We start from the raw sequence: 20,975 nt of genomic DNA, 5'->3' as shown, positions 1-20,975 counted from the left end.
AATCAAGTTATCTATTTTCCATAAACCCATGTTGATAGGCATTAATTATATTACACTCCTTTAATTCTTGATCAATCATGTACTCAGTTAACAGCTCTATTATCTTGCCAAGGATCAACATCAGGCTGACAGATCTACAATTACCCTGGTCATCCCATTTAAGAACGGTCATACTGGATCAGACCAAATGTCATCTAGCCCAGTATCCTGTCTTTCGACAGTGGCCAATGCCAGGTGCCCAGAGAGAATGAGAACAGAACAGGTAATCATCAAGTGATCCATCCCCTGTTGCCCATTCCCAGCTTCTGGCATTTACACTTTTTAAATACTGGAACAACAACATTAACTTTCTTCCAGTCTTCTGGAACTTTCCTAGTGCTTCAAGACTTATTGAAAAAAATGAACATTAATGGTTTGGCGAGCTCCTCAGCCAGCTCTTTTCACTTGAATGCAAGGTCTGAACCTGCTGATTTTAAAGTGTCCAACTTCAGTGGCTTTTATTTAGCATCCTCCAGAGATACCAGTGGAATGGAAAGTGTTATACATACATTGAAACTATACATCAGTTTTTTCCTTTAAATACAGAACAGAAATATTTATTGAACACTTTTGCCTTATTATTGATAATTCTACCATTTCCATCTAATAATGGTCCAATACCACTGTCAGGATTCTCTGTCCTTACATTTTTATTTTTAATTTTTTTTTAAATTAAACATGCTCTTTCTTTAGCTCTGCTGGCCATAGATTTCTTCTTGTGTTCCTTTGTAGAAAATTGATTATAAATTGCTTTCCTTATCAACTTCCTCTTTCTTCCATTTGTTTTTAATGCACTACATATCTGCCTTCACTTCTCCTCCAAGCCAGATTGTTGGTTTAAACCAACATGGGCTTCTTCCTCAATTGTGGCTTTTTTGGCATTTAGTAAGGTGTTCTTAAAATGATTCCCAATCATCACTCACATTTTTCTGATTAACATCCCATAACATCCTTTGAGGTTAGTTATCACGCAGTCACTGGGACAACAGTGGCAAATCTGGCATATTATGCAGTTAGGGTGACCAGACATCCTGATAAAGTCGGGACTGTCCCAATATTTAGGCTTTTGTCCTGCACCCGGACCGATGTTTGGTTGGGATGCAATTTGTCCTGATATTTCGTGGCACTCTGCTTTTTTTGTGTGGGGGGGGGGGGCACGCCGCTGGCGACCCCCCCCCCCACACACACACACACGCACAATGTGTCCCCATATTTTCTTCCTCTCATCTGGTCATCCTATATGCAGTAGGATTTCTGTGAGGGACAGGACTCTGTTGAAGCCATCCAGCCATCGTGTTTTATGTTTTCCTGGGTATCTTTTCCATTCTCCTTTCATTGGCTTAAAGTCAAAGATGATTCTTGCAGGGAAGATGGTAGGCATTCAGAGCAGATGACCAAATCACCTTTGAGAGCTTTGGGTGACCATTTGCGAGAGCAGGACCTGTTTTCTAACTAAACAGATCTCTTCATTTGAATTTAAATTTGTACCATCGGAGGTTTTCTATCAGTCAGAGATGCTTCGTCTGAATGGAGTCTAATTTCTTGGAAACAGCTGGTCCAGCACTTTTTAAACAGTTCTGCGGGAATTCCAGTTTCCTGATGTCAAAATCTACAGAAATAAGGCAACAGTACATACGCAAAGATCATTTTATGCAGAATAGGTCAACTTGGCAGCAGCCTTAATGTCAGGGTCCAAAGAAACTGGGGGTGCATTTAACAGCTGGCTGAAGTAGTCACTCCAGCATGTCATGCACTCCATTTCTGTATTGATTAGCTAACCAGAACTGGAGTAGACTGCACCAAGTGAACCACCTCTCTCATCAGTAAGGTCATGCATGTGTTGATAAAAGGAAGCAATATTGCTCCTGGCAGAAGCTTCCTTGAGTATGATTGCAAAGTTTTTATGGAAGCCAAAGCCATCAGTGCGTATTACTTTATTATAAGTGCCATTTAACTTATGATACGTGACCATATCACCTCTCAGACAAGTTGTATGACACTGTTCAATGCTGGTTAAGATATTAACAGAGATCCAGAGTTTCTTGACTCTTTTTTGAGACCAATAATAGTCATAGCGATGTAGGTTACCAGGGCTCTGAAGTTCATCCAGGTGGACTCGCTGTTAGTCTACTCTGGCAGGGTCTCAACCCAATTCAAGATTTCAGTGGTTTCAAATTCTATTGATTTTTAGGTTAGATAATTTAAATTTTGGTAACCTTTTTATTCTACAAAAGGAAGTCTGCAGAGACTAAGATGTGGTCAGCATTACCAATCTCAGCAGACCAATAAGTTCTGCAGTTGCTGATATGGGTATGGAAGCTGTTCCATACCCCTGATTATTTTTGTTGACTTTCTCTAAACCTTTTCCAATTCTAATACATCTCTCTTAAGATGAGGCAACCAGAACTGCATGCAGTTGTCTTGGGTTCCTACATAGCATAGGGCTGTTATTATTTGTCTCCTTCCTGCTAAGTTGCAGAAGTTTACTTCTAAATATAAGAGGCATCACAAAATATACCATATTACCCTCACAAACCCTTAATTTTTGATTATATAGAATGTCTCATCTTTTTTTGAAGGAGTGCTCTGCAGGATGTATTTTTAAGTTATAACTGCAAAATTAGCATTTCCTGTAATAAAATTGTAAAAAAAAAAAAAAATTAGTTTAAAATGACCAAGAGTTTGCTTTGGTAAAAAAAAGCTAGTGTAGTTAAAATTAACAATTTTCCTTAGTACATTATATATAAGCCCCTTTGTTTTCAATAAAAATTGGTTTTAACTAAAAAAAAAAAATCCCAGGTTTTACAAAAAGTATTAGTTTTTTCCCTGATTTTTACCCTACTTTTGTATCATTCAAATGTATTAACAAAAACAAAAAAACTTATTTTATTAGGAAAATACAATACATTGCTTGAGATATATGTATTTGATAATACATTAGTCTGTATGTGTATGCGAAGCTGCCTGTTGAAATAAGGCTATGTATTAGTCTAGAACAGAGGTAACTCCGGCTCACGGGCCACATCCAGTCCATGGGACCGTTCTCCCCGGCCTCTAAGCTACCCCCAGCACTCCCCTGTTGTTCCCTCTCCCCCACAGCTTCAGCACACTGTGCCGCCAACACAATGCTCTGGGCGGTGGGGCTGCAAGCTCCTGGGGCAGCACAGCTGCAGACCCCGGCCTGACCCGGTGCTCTGTGCTGTGCAGTGTGTGGCTGATTCCAGCTGGGCAGCACGGCTGCCTGTCCTGGTGCAGCTGCACTGCCAACCACCGGTGCTCCAGGCAGCACAGTAAGGGGGCCAGGAGTGGAGGAGGGGGGTTTGGCTAGAGGGCAGAGGAGTTCGGGGGTGGTGGTCACAGGCCAGGGATGCGGATAGGGGTCGGGGCAGTTGAATTGGGGCACGGGTTCGGGGGAAGAGAGAGTCAGGAAGGAGAGGAGGGGCTGGATGGGGCGGCTGAGGGCAGTTAGGGATGGGGGTTCCAGGGATGGTCGGATGGGGCAGGAATCCTGGGGTCCATCAGGGGTGAGAAGCAGTGGGGGGGGGGGGGAGGCAAGCCATGCCTGCCTGTTTGGAGAGGCATAGCCTCCCCTAACCAGCCCTCCATACAATTTCTGAAACCTGATGCGGCCTTCAGGCCAAAAAAAAAAAAAAGACGTTTGCCCAACCCTGGTCTAGAAGATACACACAATAAACAGGCACACATGTAAGCTCTAAAAGTACATGGTATTTCAACGTATTGATAAATCTCATGCCCAAATACACATTTCAAGCTGTTAGCAGATACCAGTTTAAAGATTTGACACACTAAAAAATGGGAAAACGGAAATCTGTATCAGAATACATTTCAGAACACAAGGAAGTATTCAAAAGCTTAAAAAACAAAAATAGGAGAAAAGGATGAAGTTGAGTGTATGCACTGCAAATGGTGTGGCCTAATTATTAAATGTAAATATCTATAGGCTAATAGTTCTAAGTCTACAATGGTAAACTGTTTATTCAAATGAAAAAAAATTAGAGATATATTGTTTTCTCAAACTCAGATTTGGCATTGAGTTCGGTTTCAGTTCTGCAGCAAACCACATTAATGCTTTGAATTCTGTTCATCAATCTACTGAATATTTTTTACCCCCATCCTTCCATCCACCAAAATAAACCACAATATTTACCCAGAAAAAAATATTTTGCACTGATTTTCACCTGTTTAATTGTTGTATTAATAAACACCAATACATTCCTGGGAAAATGTAAATAAAATAAATAAATAAAAAGAACAAAGTGCCCTAATTATATACATCTTCATGCACAAGTGGGAACAAGTTTGAGCTTTGTTTTTTCTGTTTTGGTTTTGTATCAGCAACAAATTTCTCTTCATTCATATTTCCAACCAGCAGTGTATACCAAGCAATTTCACACCTAATAGAGACTAGAAGTTGCAGAATTTTCCCTACAATTCACATCTTTTCCCTGTGGTCCTGTCTACACCACTAAAACAGCCATGCTTAAATAGAATTATGATCAGATCATACTGTAACATGGTTTAACCTTGCTTGTATGAACAGAACACAACCCAGCACCATCTATCATCATGTTAAGTTGGTTAAAACATGGTTCTTTTTCTACAATAGGTTGTGTCTACACTGGCAATTGTTGGAAAGTCTCCCACCATTACACTAGAAATAGCACAGCTCCAGCAGCTTCAACAATAGGAGTATTTGCATGGAGCAGTGCTTTAATCACAGTGCTATCTAATATCCTTCAGAACAGGTCTAAGTAACACAATGGTTAAAACATGGCAGTACCAGTGATAGGGTCACAGTGGGAAGTTTTAAGAAAACCGATAGATTACACAAGGCTAGTAAGTACAATTGCACTAGTGTTGGCAACACTTCTCTACTAGGATGACCAGATGTCCGGTTTTTTGACTGGAACACCCGGTCGAAAAGGGACCCTGGTGGCTCCGGTCAGCACTGCCGACTGAAACGTTAAAAGTCCGGTTGGTGGTGCTGCAGCGCCAAGACAGGCCAGTTCCTACCTGTCCTGGGGTACCACGCTGAGCCCTGGAAGCGGCCAGGAGGTCTGGCTCCTGGGGGGGGGTGGGTCACAGGGCTCTGTGCACTGCCCCGGCCCCAACTCCACACTTCCATTGGCTGGTTCCTGGCCAATGGGAGCTGGGGGGGCAGTGCCTGCAGGTAAGAGCAGCGCACACCATGGAGCCTCCTGCCTGCCTGTCTTCTCCCCCCCCCCACCGCCTAGGAGCTGGACCTGCTGGCCACTTGCAGGTGCAGCACAGTGCCCCAGCACAGGCAGGAAGCCTGCCTTAGCACTCACGCTGCACCACTGACCGGGAGCCACCGAGGTAAGTCTGCACCTCAACCTTGAGCCCCAGCCCTGAGCCCCAACCAAACCCAGAGGCCCCTCCTGCACCCCAAATCCCTCATTCCTGTTGGCCCCAGCCCTGAGCCCATACCCCCTCCTGCATCCCAACACCCAGCCCTGAGGCCCTCCAAACCCAAAGACGCCTCCTGCACCGCAGAGCCCACACTCCCAGCCCAGAGCCCTCATCCCCCGCCTCCCCCACACCTCAACCTGCTGACACAGCCCAGAGCCCACTCCCATACCCTGAACACCTCATCCCTGGCCCCACCCCAGAGCCCTCACCCCCTCCTGCACCCCAACACCGTGCCTCAATCTGCATCCCGCTCCTGCATCCCAAACCCCTCATCCCTGCCCCACCCCAGAGCCAGCACCCCCAGCCCAGAGCCCTCACCCCTCCCATCTCCAACCCCCTACCTCAACCTGCAGCCCCCTCCCACATTCTGAATCCCTCATCCCCACCACCCAGCCTGGAGTCCCCTCCTGTACCCCAAGCTCCTCATCCCCCAGCCCTCACTGCCTCCTGCACCCCAACTCCCTGCCCAGCCTGGAGCCTCCTCCTGCACCCCTCATTTCTGGCCCCACCCCAGAGCCCACACCCCCATTTAGAGCCCTCACCCTCTCCCATACCCCAAACCCCAGCCCCAGCCCAGTGAGAGTGAGTGAGGGTGGGGGAAGAGCCACCAAGGGAGGGGGAAAATGTAGTGAGCAGGGGGGACGAAGCCTCGGGGCAGGGGTAAGGGCTAGGGTGTTCGGTTTTGTGCCAATAGAAAGTTCGCAACCCTACTCTCTACTGTTGCATGCCTGCACACGTGAGGAGAACATATCAGCAATAGGTATTGTTTTGTAAGAGAGGTCAATAACGGGTATTGCTGAATACAGCCAAGACACCTAGAGGGACATTTCTACTACGTTTCATTTGTACCCGGATGCAAGATAATTATTTATTAATTATATTACAGTAGTGCCTGGGGAACCCTCCTTAGATCAAAGACCCATTGTGCTAGTCACTATCAGGGGCGGCTCCAGACCCCAGCACGCCAAGCGCATGCTTGGGGTGACATGCCGCGGGGGGCGCTCTGCCGGTGGACCTCCTGCAGGCGTGCCTGCGGAAGGTTCGGTGGAGCCGCGGGACCAGCAGATCCTCCGCAGGCACGCCTGCGGGAGGTCCACCGGAGCCGCAGGACCGGCGACCGGCAGAACGCCCCCCGCGGCGTGCTGCCCTGCTTGGGGCGGCGAAATGTCTAGAGCCGCCCCTGGTCACTATACAAACAGATTATGAGACAGTCCTGTCCTAAGTGTCAGTTTATATTGGAAACAAGATAGACAAAGGGTTAAGGGGGAAAAAGATTTTATAAAGTGATTATATCCAATAGTTTTAGACAATACTCACCCATTTTCTTTTCTCTGAGGAAGGTGTTGAGCTTGCCAAGCTGGATGCTTTTGTTTTATTACTGGTAGTCTTAGAACAAGAAGGCTGAAAGAATATAATTGAGAAGCAAACAATGGGGAAATCAGGTGATTAAAACATTTTTAATTTTATGCTGTATTCATTTTTAAGTACACATTTGCTATGCAACTGAAGTCTGAGTAACTTGTTTGCCAAGAATCAAGAGTGATGTACTTATATTCATTTTCTCCTCACACACATTATTCCTTTTTCCAAAAGCCTCCCAATGCCTATAATCACCTTCAGAGAATGCCATAAACTCTGTCAGCCATATTTCTGCATTTTTCCAAACTACTCCCACTTTAAGGAGCACGTATAACGCCATTTGATGGCTCACTTCATCCCACCTAAATTCTGAGTGAGAAAACTTGCTAACCTGAATTACTGGTTTGTCACACAGCCATCAGAAGACCAGTCACCAATAAAATAAAATGAAATCCACAAAAGGTTGGGAGATTATTCTGATTGCGTGTGCAAGCATGGCCAAACAGGGGTTGTGGCCGTTAGAATCTACATTTAGCTTGTTCGACTAGGATTTTCTTAACTGATTTGCTGAAAGAAACATCTAAAAAAAAAAACCAATCATTGATTAGATTCCTAGTAATGGTAACATGCCTGTACTCATAATATTGGTCATTGATAGAATCAAAGCTCACAGGTTAAGAAAACACATTTCTGTGGGAGCCACTTGTTAAAATATTGGCAGCACATCACTGGCTCCTAATCTTAAAAAAAAAAAATCACTACTCTGCCTTGGGCTGTATCTAGCAGATAAACAACACTGCTTTCTGACCGACAATTTCTCCTAGGAAAAAAAATGCATATACCAAGATGAAAGCTTTTCTGACAAGTTCTGTACCTAGACTGCTCACAACCTTCCTGAAAACCAGAGTGAAACTTAAAAGAACCTTGTTGATTCACTCTTGTTCCTGCCCTCATGACCCTATCTTTCCTCTCAGCCACTGATTCATTCCTCTATTAAGCATCTGCTAAGCAACTGAAACTCTGCTTTAAATGTATGTTATTTACACAAGAGTATTAGTTTTCTTACTTTGTTATCCAAGCCATCCGAACTGCCCTCCTTTTGCTGAGACTTCTTGGATTTCTTTTTGGACATCTCAAATCCCTAAATAAAGCAGTGTTAATCAATATTATTTCAAAATTATCTTTCCACTTCTTGCCAAATACATGTAATTTAATTACCATTTGCATCAAATGTGATTGGGGGGAAAAATACTTTACACTCAACTTTCCTCCCCCTGAATTCAGCCTCATTAGTTCTCTTTTTTTCTATTTACACTTAACAGAACAATAAAAGCAGGCCTCTAGTATAGCTGGATGCGAAGATCTCACTGTAAGGACACTAGAGAAACCCAGAGCTGGGGAGGAGGGACAGAGAGAAACAAACAAACAAAAAAAAAACACCTACCACAACAAAGCACTCCAACGCACATACTTCTCTCTGTGGGTAGAGAGAGCAAGTGACATAAGAGATGTTAGAAACATTATTAATGCATTATTGGAAAGCACTCAGCTACTATGGTGAAGAGCATGGTATAACAAAAGTAATAAAGAGCTTTTCTGTCTTCAATTACAGAAACACCTTGTTCACAAGTTTGTGGAGCTGGACCTACATTTTTCTTCTCTCTCCTTTTATCTATTGCTGCCTTATGAACTTATTGCAAAGAAGAAAATTATCATTGTTGAGCTGTGTAATCACTATTTCATTCCCCTCCTAATTTCTTCTCCTTTCCACTCTTCCAGTGGAATCTTGTAGGACTACATTAAAGCTACATCCCTGAAGTATGCACAGAGAGAGGGACCAACTGATCCTAGCCGATTGCTGCATTCAAAAAGATCAACCATGAAGCATGGGCTGTGATTGGTGGCCAAGCTGCCCCGAAAAACAGTTGATCTAGGAACCCGTCCCTAAGCAAACAGGGGGTTAGATTGGGGGGAGGGGGAGGAAGAGGGGAAGAAAAGTTTGCCATCCTAGGTATGGGAAGAATGCATGAAAAAAAACAAACAAACAAAAACAGTGGAAGTAGAAGCTCCATGCACCCAGCAACCCAAACTGCACAATCTGGCATTTAGTTGGCATAGTGATAGAACTAGTTTCAAAGATCAAGGATTTTTCAGACCCCTCCCAACTGAAAGAAAAAAAAATTAAGCAGAGGGACATTTTCAGGTAAGGTAGGCCTAAAAAGTTTGATTTCAGGATGGGTAGGAAACAGTTGTCTGTAATGTTAATAAAAACATTTTCATTAATTTTAAAACAATTTCTGATCATAAAACATTTCTGGTTTAAAGTGCCCCTAAAATATTAGTGAACCAAATATGAGAGAAAGCTTTAGTGCCCAAGAACTGAAACATGCAACTGATTTTTGTGTTAGTTTCATCATCATATATAAAACTTAAGAAAAATGCAAACTGAAATTACATCAGAAAAAGCAAATTCAATTTTTAATTCTGATAAGCTCAGGTGTTCTTAAAAAAACACATATGACGACGTTTTTCTAACAACAGTCTAACCCAGAGGTGGGCAAACTACAGCCCGTGGGCCACATCCGGCCTGCGGGACCCTCCTGCCTGGCCCCTGAGCTCCTGACCCAGGAGACTACCCCCGGCTCCTCCCCTGCTGTTCCCATTCCCCCTTCCCCACAGCCTCATCTCACTCCACCAGCAGCCCAATGCTCTGGGCGGCGGGGCTGCAAACTTCTGGGTCTCTGTGCTGCACAGTGGCAACACTGTGGCTGGCTCCAGCCATGCAGCACGGCTGTAGCACTGCCAGCCACCAGTGCTCCAGGCAGTGCAGTAAGGGGGCAGGGAGCAGGGTTGGATAGAGGGCAGGGAAGTTCGGGGGGTGGGGGGGGGTCAGGGGGCAGGGATGTGGATACGGGTCAGGGTGGTCAGAGGGCAGGGAATGGGGGGTGGGGTTGAATGGGGGCAGGGGTCCCAGATGGACAGTCAAGAATGAGAAGAGGGGTTGGATGGGGCGGCAGGGGGCAGTCAGTGGCAGGGATTCCAGAGGCAGTCAGGGGACAGGGAGAAGGGGTAGTTGGATGGGGCACGGCTCTGGGGGAGGGGGCCTGTCAGGGAGCAGCGGGGGGGTTGGATGGGGCAGGAGTCCCCTAACCAACCCTCCATACAGTTTCCAAAACCCAATGCGGCCTTCAGGCCAAAAAATTCGCCCACTCCTAGTTTAATCCAATTTATTGATTTATTTGGCATATGCAATCTGGTCAAGCCAAGCCACAACATTCTTATCAGCAATGTTCAAGGCATGAAGACCATCAAAAAGTGGAGTCATTTTGTAGACCTCAACAATGTGGGTCATCATTTGTGGCTGCCCACACTGACATAGTGGACTGTCTCTAAAACACCACCAAAATTCTGCTGCAGCACAAATTCCATGTCCAGTACAAAACATAGCTGAGAAAGCTCCATTGCCTTCGTGGTAAATAAAACACGGGCTGATGCTGAGTGGAACATGAGATGAGATAATTATTTGTCACTCTGTCTGCGGACCATGAAGCTTGCCATGTGTCCTCAACCATAAATCCCCTCACCCGATAAACTTATCCACAACTGGCGCTGTGAGGGCAGACGATCACATGGTGGATTAAACAAGTCTTTAATTAAACGGTAGATGTGACATATCACACAATTTTGTTACGAGCTTTGCTACACTTTCCACTCTATGAACAGTGAGTGGGAACTATAGTATAGGAGTAGATTTAAGTGTGCCTGAAATAATATGCTATACGTAATGTTGATCATCCTTGTGTAAGATGAGTAAGCCCAATAACGTCATATCACAGAATTTAAGGCCAGAAGGCATCACTAGATCATCTACTCTCACCTGGATATCACAGGCCACTAACACCTGCAGCAACCCAAATTACACTAAAGTATTACAATCCATAGCAGACCAAGCCACAAAAGCAAAGAACTGGAGGACCAAGGTACACCAATGCCCAAGGCTCCTGTGATGACAGGGAAAGGAGTCCAGACAATCCTAGCAAGCAGCCTACACCCCATGGTCACTGCTAATCTGACCTGGGGCTGGGGGGGAGTTCCTTCTCAGCCCCACATATGGTGCGCAGTTAGACCCCAAGCATGTGGGCAAGAACCAGCCTGCCAGACTTCTTACTATTATTATCACCATAGTGCCTAGGAGTCCTAGTCATGGACCAGTACCCATTGTGGTAGGCACTGTTGAAACACAGAACAAAAGATGGCCCCTGTCCCAAATAGCATACAATCTAAGCACGAGACAACAGCTTGATATAGACAGACAGATGGAAGAGCACAAGTAAATAATGACACAATATTGGTCAAGTTTTGTTTGGGTTTTTTTGTAAGCATCACAGCAAATAAGTTTTAAGGAGGGTTTTGAAGGAGCATATGGATGTTTACAGGCAGCTCCTCTCAAGCATGAAGTTCAGCACGGGATAAAGCACAAAGCTGTTTGTTTTAAGAGTGAACAAATGGGCAATGGAGGCTGGCCTTAGAAGAAACGCCACCTGGAATGGGTGGGTCAGGTCTGACAGCAACTGCTATCCAAGAGCTATTCCGTAGGGTCACTAATTGCTTGTCAGGGCAGACTGCGAATTTACCTAAGCCCCTTTGCACCTCGCAGGTCAGTACCCTTGTTCCTAGTGCACCCACGATCGTGGCACCCACGCCAAAGAAGGGGAAGCAGAGAGAACTCCAGCCCTGAGAACAGTTCGGTGACTTCCCCCTCCAGCCCCCCAGCACCACACCACCCCTATGTTTACAGCGGCAGCGGGGGCACGATACCCCACAGACCCCGCGGGCAGCCTCCCTGCCACCCCCAGGAAATGCCCCGTCCAGCCCCAGAGACCCACACGGCCGCTACTCCTCCCCTCCCCCCCCGATGGGGCAGCCAGCCACTCGCCCCCCGAGTAAGTGAGCGCCCCTCTCTCCCAGCGCCCGGCCCCAGCCAGCCCAAGGCAGAGACCGAGGAACACAGACACCCCGCAAGCCCAGCCCGGAGCCCTACTCACCCTGGCGCCGTCTAGCCAAGGCCCAACGGAGATCTCATCGCACTGGCATTCTGGGTAGTGTAGTTTTCTCATTGCGCCTTTTGGCCGCCGGAGACTTTTTACGTCACAGTCCCTGTCAGGGGAGGGCGGTTGGGTGCTGTGATCCCGGTGTATTCTGGGTAGTGTAGTTTTTTGCAGATATGCATCTCGGGAAGCGTAGTTTTTATTGGCTGGGCCCGAACGACTGCACCCCGCCCCCTTGCGGCGAGTCGGCGCGGCCGCCTGCCCAGGGAGAGGAAGTGAGCGGCGAACAGCGCCCTTCCCCCGCCCAGCGCGGGCAGCAGAGGCGTTTGCGGCTTGGACTCTCGCTCCGCTCCCCAGCCCGTAGTTCGTGCCGTGCCCTGTGCGGGGAAGATGGCGGCTGAGGAGGCTGCAGTGGCCGCGCTGGCCCGGCTGCCCCCCGAACAGGGGGAGGCGGCGGAGGAGGAGGAGGAGGAGGAGGAGGAGGCCGGAGAGATCAGTAAGGGAGCGGCTGCGGGTGGGTGGCTGGGTGGGTGCGTGGCGGGGGCAGCCTGCGATCTGGGGACAGACCTGTGGAAGAAGGGAACCCCCCTCCCCGGGCCATAGGGGCTGAGCTGAGGGGATCGGGTGGGGGTCCGGGCCCTGCTCACCCGCTGCGGGGGGCTGGGAGCGGTGTGTGCCGTAGCAGCAGCATCCTCACCAAGCCCGGGGATGGGAGTCAGGACTCCTGGGTCCCGCTGCCTCCCTCGGCTGCCGGCAGGATGCTGCCACCTGCAAGCGGGGCCGGCTCGTGGTTGTGAAACGCCTTGAGTGGATGGCGATAGAGAAACGCAACGCCTCCCTGGCCCCGGTAGGTGAAAAGCTGTGTTATTCCTACACCGCCAGGTCCCTCCTGGCTCTGGGACACCAGTGGAGGCTATTGATGGAGCTGCTTCCTGCTCACAGTCTCAGGGGTGTGATGTTCCCTCCAGGGGCATCATTTCAGATCGGGGGCGGGGGGGAGGAATTAACCACGATTCCAGGGGTGAGTTAGGTACCTGAAAACTCTAGGTGTTTTGCAGATAACTTAGAAATTAGCTGGCAGGAGCACTGTATCTAATGCCTTCCTATGTAAAGAAGGAAAATTAAATAAATATTAGGTCCATTCACCTGTAATAGTAACATGTTCTGACATCTTGTGCCAAGTCACTTAAGGGACATTGGTTAGGTTTAAAATACTAATGTTCAGTTAATATTCTTACTTTTTTACTAACTCTTGAATACAACAGTGGAAAGCGTTGTAGAAAAATCTCGATTCTTTTCTGTCATTTACACTTCTTACTCTTTGCAGTTCACCAAGCTTGGGACAGGCCATTTAACTTTTGGAAACATCCTGCTAGGGCAAGGCTCTGTGTATTTATACTTCAACTGCCCCAGGGCTCTAGAGGTGTTACCATACTACAAGTAATAGACTAGAAACTTACTTTAAACAAGAGTGAAACTGACAGTTTCAGGTCTCTTTCACAGTATTGCCAAACTCTAATGTTCAAAAATCATGAGTCAGGTTCACCAAAAATCATGAGATTGGCTTAAAAATTGTGAGATTATGTAAAAAGAATAGATTTGGTGTTCTTTTTGTTAGTCTTTGGCTTTTTGACCCTTGAGGGTGCACTGGGGTCACATTTTGAAGCATTCTCCACAGCCATGAGGGCTGGAAACTTACTTTTTCTTTATGAATGAAAAGTGATTATTTCAGCTAACTCCAGGAGCTGGGGTTTTAAGGAAAAGAAGGAAAAAATCATAAGAGTTGGCAACACTGCTGATTAACAAAGGACCTAACCTTCGAAACAGTTTTGAAAATACCGCTAGGTGCCTAAATACCTTTGAAAATCTGGCCCTTAATCTCTCTGTGCCTCAGTGCCCCATCTGTACAATGGGGATAACAGCACTGCTCTGAGGTTCGCAGAGGGTGTGCGAGGAGAAATAGGTTAGACATTGTGAGATGCTCAGATCCTATGGTGATGGGGCCACATCAGGTAGGGTGGGAACTTCTCTATATCAGTGCTATCTCTTCCCTTGGTTTTGGCCTATCTTTTCTTCTATCCTCCTCACCTTCTTTTCACTTATCCTCACATCTCCATCTTTTCTGAATGTAACCTTGGCTCAGAGGACTTGGCTGTATTGAGTCTCCTGTGTTCTTTCTTCAACACCTTTCTCCTCCCCTCCAGCCCCCCACAGAGGGAATCCTGTTTTACAGGCTCATCTAATGACTTCTAGATCCTTAATTTATTTACTAGCCCTTTCTTATCTTAATCACCCTGCCTCTGTTTGTAAACAAAATACTGACTCCCTGCCCCAGGGGAACAAACTGGGAGCAGCACCTCTCCTCTGCAGAATTCACATTCCACATTCAGGCTGTGCTGCAGTTAAGAGCTCCGCCTGGGGCTAGGATGTGCACTATGAGCAGACAAAACTCAGGGGTGGGGCAGGAGACCTCCCTCCTGCCCTCCCTAAACAGCCCCTGTGAATACTGTGTCAGAATATTTCCAACAGACAGGGATTCTCTTGCTGTTTTACACAGTATAAAGCTCTGGAGAACAGGTTTGAGTGGACCCTGCCATTCAGAATAGCCCTGTCCTTTGTGGGGAGGTAATATCCATCAGTGTATTTGAGGTCTTCGTCTTTATACACTGTTCAAAAAGACATTGAAACTAACTGGAACACCTTGAGTTTACAACACCAGTTTACCTTACATCTGTTACATGCACTAACCTTTCCAGTTGCTGGTGGTAGTTGGTTGGAACATGTGTGACAAGAAACCAAACTTTCTATTGCCCTGAATCATCGGTTCCAAGGCCAACAGTGTGATCATCTAGTCTGATCTCCAGTACAACACAGGCTATTGGACTTCCCCAAAATTCCTAGAGCAGATCTCTTAGAAAATCATGCAATCTTCATTTAAAAATTGCCAGTAATGGAAAATCCACCAAGACCTTTGTAAATTGTTCCAATGGTTAATTGCCCTCACTGTTAACATTTTACACCTTATGTCTAATCTGAATTATCTAACTTCAACTTCCAGCCACTGGATTATAGTACAGCTTTCTCTGCTATACTGAAGAGCCCATTATCAAAGGCCCTGTCTACAATGGCAAGTTTCTGCACAGTAAAGCAGCTTTCTGCACTGTAACTCCCGAGGTGTACACATTGCTAAGAGCCACTTAGTGCACAGTAACTGCACAGTTGCAGCGCTTTAAAAAAATCACCCCAATGAGAGGCGTACAGCTTTCTGAGCCGGGGCTACAGTCAGGAGCAGCACCAGGGTTTTTGGTGCCCTACGCGGGGATCCTTCCGCGCTCCCGGTCGTTGGCGGCAATTCTGCGGTGGGGGGGTCCTTCCGCGCTCCCGGTCTTTGGGGCACTTCGGCGGCGGGTCCCGGAGCGAGTGAAGGCCCAGCCGCAGAATTGCCGCCGAAGACCCGGAGCACGGAAGGACCCCCCCGCTGCCGAATTGCCGCCCCCCAAATCCTGGTGCCCTAGGCGACCGCCTAGGTCACCTAAATGGAAGCGCAGGCCCTGGCTACAGTGCTGCGGTGCCAGTGTAGACACTGTGGCAATTACAGCGCTACGATTGGCCTCTGGGAGGTATCCCACAATGCCAGTTCTCACCTCTGTGGTCATCGGTTTGAAATCTACTGCCCTGCCCTCAGGTGACCAACCATCATCCCCACCCCGTAAATTCCTTTGGAAATTTGAAAGTCCCCTTCCTGTTTGCTTGGTGATACGTGCAGTGGTCTCAGCGCATCTTTCCAGGTGGCCAGGCCAGCTCCACGCACCAGGTGATCCCCCTCTTAGAGCAATGCCAAGCTGCTGGACCTCATCAGCATTTGGGGAGAGGAGGCTGTCCTTTCGCAGCTGCACTCCAGCTGAGGAATTATGATACCTACGGACAGATTTCAAGAGGCATGACAATGCAGGGTCAAAGTGAAGGAGCTGCGAAACGCCTTCCACAAGGCGCAGGAGGCAAACCGCCACTCCAGGGCTGTACCCACGAGCTGTCAGTTCTACAAAGAGCTGGACGTGATACTCAGCAGCAACCTCATGTTCACTGCAAAGACCACTGTGGATACTTCATTGGCTCGTGTGCCAGTTGAGAGTGGACTGAGCCAGGAGGAGGAAATCTTGGACGAGGATGTGGAGGGGGAGGGAGACCCAGAGGCAGAGGATGACTTGGAGGCCAGAGATTCATGCAGCCAGGAGCTCTTTTCTACCCTGGAGGACGCTAGCCCGTCACAGCTGTCGGAGATTGGCGAAGTGCAAACGGGAGAGGAGGACCCTGGTAAGTGGATCTGATTTGGGGAATCTCTGAAGCGAGTTGTTGGGGGCAGGAGAGTTGCAGAAAGCAGGCTTGTCTCCCACCACATGCCTAGTCTGAGCAGCGGAACAGGCTATTGATTGACTCCCTCACTTCACAGGACTCTCCCTCAGAGATCTCAACGAAACTCTCGTGGAGATACTGGGCGATCCCCTGCTGCAGGTTCTTTGGCAGAGCTGTATTGTTTCTTGCCCCTCTAATGGTAACTTTCCCGCCCCACTGTGCCATCACGGCAAGAGGGGACCATTGCTACACAAAGGCAAGCCGCATAGGGGCCAGGGTGGAAGCCACAGGCTTGGAGAAGACCCTCCTTTGATTCCTGCTCACCCTCAGCAGCAAGATATCTTCCATAATGATCACATCCTGTGGAAAGTGTGGGGACAGGAATGATTATCAGGCCTCCCCTACAGTGCTGGCTGTACCCAAGAGCCATGTGACCAGTGTACAGCAGGGTCCGGGAAGAGTGATTCACCCTGCCCCTGAAGCTACTCACCATTTGGGGTGGTCTTGTTGCTCATGTGTGCTTGCCAGGGGTCAGCCAGTTAGTGACAGGTGTGAGAGTACTGGCTGTGTTTTAAATCACTGAATCAATGTTGTCTGCATTGCAAACCATACTGCTTCTGTAAAATGTTGCGTTTAAACTTCACAGAGATGACCTTGGGAGCCCAGCCTCCCTCTTTGTTATCGGCGGCTGAACAGCTGTGCAGAATTAGAAAGTGGCCAAGAAGAACTAAGGAGGACTTTTTGCGCAATGTTATAATGTACTCCGTTGCTGAGAAACAGGAATTGAAGGAGTGTTGGGACAGCGAGAAGAGGGGCCGAAAGGAGAACGTGGCATGCCAGAATGAAGCCACGGAGCGGCTCTTAAAGGTTATGGAGCACCAAGCAGACACGCTCCATGCGATACTACCTTTTCAAACCGAGCCCCTCCGCCACTGCCCCCCCCCCTGCAGCCACTGTCGCAAAACATTTACCCATGTGCCCCCCAGACACCGCCAACACACTCTTATCAACCTCCTGGCTCCAGTCTATACCCACAGCATTCCACTCCTCCCCACTCACAGTCCAGCACTATGGACTCCCACTACCCACAGCACTCAACACCCATCCCTCTGCGGTTTGGCCCTGCTGAAGTACAGTACCCACTGCACTGTACTCCAGAGGAGAAGGTTGGATATGATCCCTGAACATACACAAATCTTTAACCATCCCGGGACCCCCTCCTCCTCCTCCTGTGACCTTCCCTTCCTCCATCCCTCTCACTGCTGATGTTTTTTGTTGGTTTTTTTTTTTTGTTTGACTCTCTCCTCCAGTTGTTGTCTTTTAATAAAAAATTATGTTGGTTTGAAAGCAAACTTTATTCTATTGATTGAAAGCAAAAACAGCACTGCAAAGCAACAGACAATTATGTTAAACCCCCTTATTGCATCATGTGCACCAATCACCTCCTAGCATTACAAGCACTGCAATCCCGAGCATAGCAACAAATATTAGTGGCTTTCAGCTTCAAATTGCTGCCTCAAGGCATTCCTGACCCTTATGGCCCCACGCTGTGCCCCTCTAATAGCCCTCGTCTCTGGCTGTTCAAACTCAGCCTCCAGGCGCTGTGCCTCTGCGGGCCAGCCCTGAGTGAAGCTTTCACCCTTTTCTTCATAAATATTATGGAGCGTACAGCACCTAGCTATAAGCATAGGAATATTGTCATCAGCCAGGTCCAGCTTCCCATAGAGGCAGCACCAGTGGGCTTTTAAACGGCCAAAAGCACACTCAACAGTCATTCTGCACTTGCTCAGCCTGTTGTTGAACCACTCCTTGCTGCTGTTAAGTTGCCCTATATATGGCTTCATAAGCCATGGCATTAAGGGGTAGATGGAGTCTCCCAGGATCACAGTGGGCATTTTGATTTCCCCTACAGTGATCTTCTGGTCCGGGAAGGAAGTCCCTGCTTGCAGCTTCCTGGACAGGCCAGTGTTCTGAAAGAAGTATGAGTCATGCACCTTTCCAGACCAGTCTGCGTTAACGTCTGTAAAACACCCACGGTGATCCATAAGTGCCTGGCGAACTATAGAGAAATACCCCTTGTGATTAATGTACTCAGTGGCTAGATTCTCTGGTGCCAGAATTGGTATATGCATGCCATCTATCGCCTCTCCATAGTTAGGGAAGCCCATTTGTGCAAAGCCATCCACAATGTCACGCACGTTGCCCAGAGTCACGGTCTTTCGATTAATAGCCCGGCACACTTCCGTCAACACGAGTCCAACGGTCGACTTTCCCACTCCAAACTGGTTAGCAACCGATTAGTAGCAGTCTGGAGTAGCCAGCTTCCACAGTGCAATCGCCACACGCTTCTTCAACGACAGGGCAGCTCTCATTCTCATGTCATTGCACTGCAGGGCTGGGGCGAGCTCATCACACAGTCCCATGAATGTGGCTTTTCTCATTCAAAAGTTCTGCAGCCACTGCTCATCATCCCAGACATGCATGACGATGTGATCCCACCTCTCAGTGCTTGTTTCCTGAGCCCCAAAGTGGCATTCCACTGTGGTCAGCACTGCCATGAATGCCACAAGCAATCTCGTGTCATAGCTACTATGCGTGGCGAGATCAGTGTTGCACTCCTCTTGCCTTTGTAGTTTAAGGAATAGCTCCACTTCCACTCATGACATGTTAGAGCGAGCAGCATACTGGTCAACAGTTCGGGATCCGTTCCTGCAGCCCAAAGAGGTGGGGCGCGCAGTACACAAACTGTTGAAAGGTGGTGCCAAATGCGGACAGAAGCACAGGGATTTCTGGGATGCGAAGCAGTGCATCACAGGGCATTGGGACAGGACACAGGATGCCCCGTGACCCTCTCTGCCTTCCCACAAGTCTTAGCAGCAGAAGAGAAAGGGATGCTCTGTGGGATAGCTGCCCAGAGTGCACCACTCCAAATACTCCAAGTGCCGCAAGTGTGAACACGCTATTGCGCAGGCAGCTGACAGTGTGAACACACAACAGCAGTTTCCTTTCAGCGCGCTCTGAGCAGCGCTGTAACTGCCAGTGCTGTAATTTTGCCAGTGTAGACATGCCCAAATATTTATTCATCGTGTAGGTACTAATAGACTGTAATCAATTCATCTCTTAACCTTCTCTTAAGCTAAATAGGTTGAGCTTCTTGAATCTTTCACTAAAAGGCACTTTCTAATCCTTTAATTGTTCTCATGGCTCCTCTTTGAACCCTCTTCAGTTTATCAACATCCTTCTTGAGGGCACCAGAACTTGACACAGTATTATGCATCCTTGCATTGCATTGGCCACAGCATCATACTAGGAGCTCATGTTCAGGTGATTATCCACCATGACCCAACTCTTTTTCAGAGTCAGTTCTCTCCAGGATAATCCCCCATCTTGTAAGCATGGCCTACATTCTTTGTTCCTAGATGCATAAATTTACATTTAGCCATATTAAAACATATATTGTTTGCTTGTACCCAGTTTCCCAAGTGATCCAGATCTCTGTGAATCAGTGACTTATCCTCTCCATTATTTACCACTCTCCCAATTTGTGTGTCATCTGCAAACTTTATCAATTATGATTTTATATTTTCTTCCAGGTCAGTAATAAAAATGTTATATAGTGTAAGGCCAAGAATTGATACCTGCAGGACCGCACTAAGAAAAATGCCCATTCAATGATGACTTCTTATTAACAGTTACATTTTTAGATCTACCAGTGAGCCAGCTTTTAATCCTTTTAATATGTGCCATATTAATTTTATGTTCTAGTTTTTTCATCAAAATGGCATGTGATACCTAGTCAAACACTTTACAGAAGTGTAAGTATATCACCATTACTACCTTTATCGGCCAAACTTGTAATCTCATCAAAAATTATATCAAGTTATTTTGACAGGATATATTTTCCATCAACCCATGTTGATAGGCATTAATTATATTACCCTCTTTTATTTCTTTAGTAATCATGTCCTGCATCAGCCACTCCATTATTTTGCCTGGGATCAGGCTGACGGGCCCATCATTACCTGGGTCATCCCATTTACCCTTTTAAAATACTGGCACAACATTAGCTTTCTTCCAGTCTTCTGGGACTTCCCCAGTGCTCCAGAACCCATTGAATATCAAATTAAGGATCCAGCAAGCTCCTCAGCCAGCTCTTTTAAGACTTTTGGATGCAATGTACACCGCTACCCCGATATAACACAGTCGTGGGGAGCCAAAAATCCCTACCGCGAGGCTACTTAAAACTCAAACAAGTACACAGCCAATATTCATAATACAAAATTTTGAATACAAAAATGATACATGCATACAAATAGGGTGAATATATTCAATAGATCATAACCTTTACAGAGATATGTTACATGGCATATGTAGCATAAACATATTCCAGTTATGTTATATATACATTCATAAGCATAGTCCCAATAATTTAAAAATGTCTAACTATAGTTGCTGCTGTTTAACATCCTCCTGAGATATTAGTGGAAAGGCAAGAGTGTTATCATGACAATTGATCTGACTAGATCATTTGTTTCCCTTCCCCCCACCCAATAGAGAACAGAAATATTTATTGAACATTTCTTCCCTTTCTTCATTATTATTAATAATTATACTATTTACATCTAACAGGGACACCATTTCAGATTTTGGAGGGGTGGCAACTTTAACTGTGATTCCAGGGGCTACTTGGGCACCTGAAAACACTTGTTTTTTTGCAGATGATAA

The 20,975-nt window shown here is 46.9% G+C and overlaps 2 protein-coding genes across 5 annotated transcripts in view; one reads left to right on the top strand and one right to left on the bottom strand.

Moving 5' to 3' along the window:
- Window positions 1-12,041, bottom strand: part of SWT1 (SWT1 RNA endoribonuclease homolog) — a 77,118-nt gene extending 65,077 nt beyond the window's left edge. Inside the window, exons 1-4 of one of the 2 annotated variants that reach the window (XM_039486757.1) lie at window positions 11,895-12,035; window positions 8,294-8,326; window positions 7,916-7,990; window positions 6,808-6,891 (exon numbers count right to left, since the gene is read on the bottom strand). In XM_039486757.1, coding sequence (XP_039342691.1) covers window positions 6,808-6,891; window positions 7,916-7,990; window positions 8,294-8,326; window positions 11,895-11,966 — 264 coding nt within the window. In that variant the 5' untranslated portion in view covers window positions 11,967-12,035. Of the gene's footprint in view, window positions 1-6,807; window positions 6,892-7,915; window positions 7,991-8,293; window positions 8,327-11,894 lie in introns of both variants that reach the window. The other variant, XM_039486758.1, reaches the window with a different exon arrangement.
- Window positions 12,042-12,115: 74 nt separating this feature from the next.
- TRMT1L (tRNA methyltransferase 1 like) overlaps window positions 12,116-20,975 on the top strand; it is a 48,120-nt gene continuing 39,260 nt past the window's right edge. Inside the window, exon 1 of one of the 3 annotated variants that reach the window (XM_039486761.1) lies at window positions 12,116-12,393. In XM_039486761.1, the coding sequence (XP_039342695.1) occupies window positions 12,288-12,393 (106 nt within the window). In that variant the 5' untranslated portion in view covers window positions 12,116-12,287. Of the gene's footprint in view, window positions 12,394-12,583; window positions 12,745-20,975 lie in introns of those variants that run through there. The other 2 variants (XM_039486759.1, XM_039486762.1) reach the window with 2 other exon arrangements.

The sequence above is a fragment of the Mauremys reevesii genome, linkage group 8 (genome assembly GCF_016161935.1).
Source record: "Mauremys reevesii isolate NIE-2019 linkage group 8, ASM1616193v1, whole genome shotgun sequence".
NCBI lineage: Eukaryota > Metazoa > Chordata > Testudines > Geoemydidae > Mauremys > Mauremys reevesii.
This window is presented reverse-complemented; position numbering and strand designations above follow the sequence as displayed.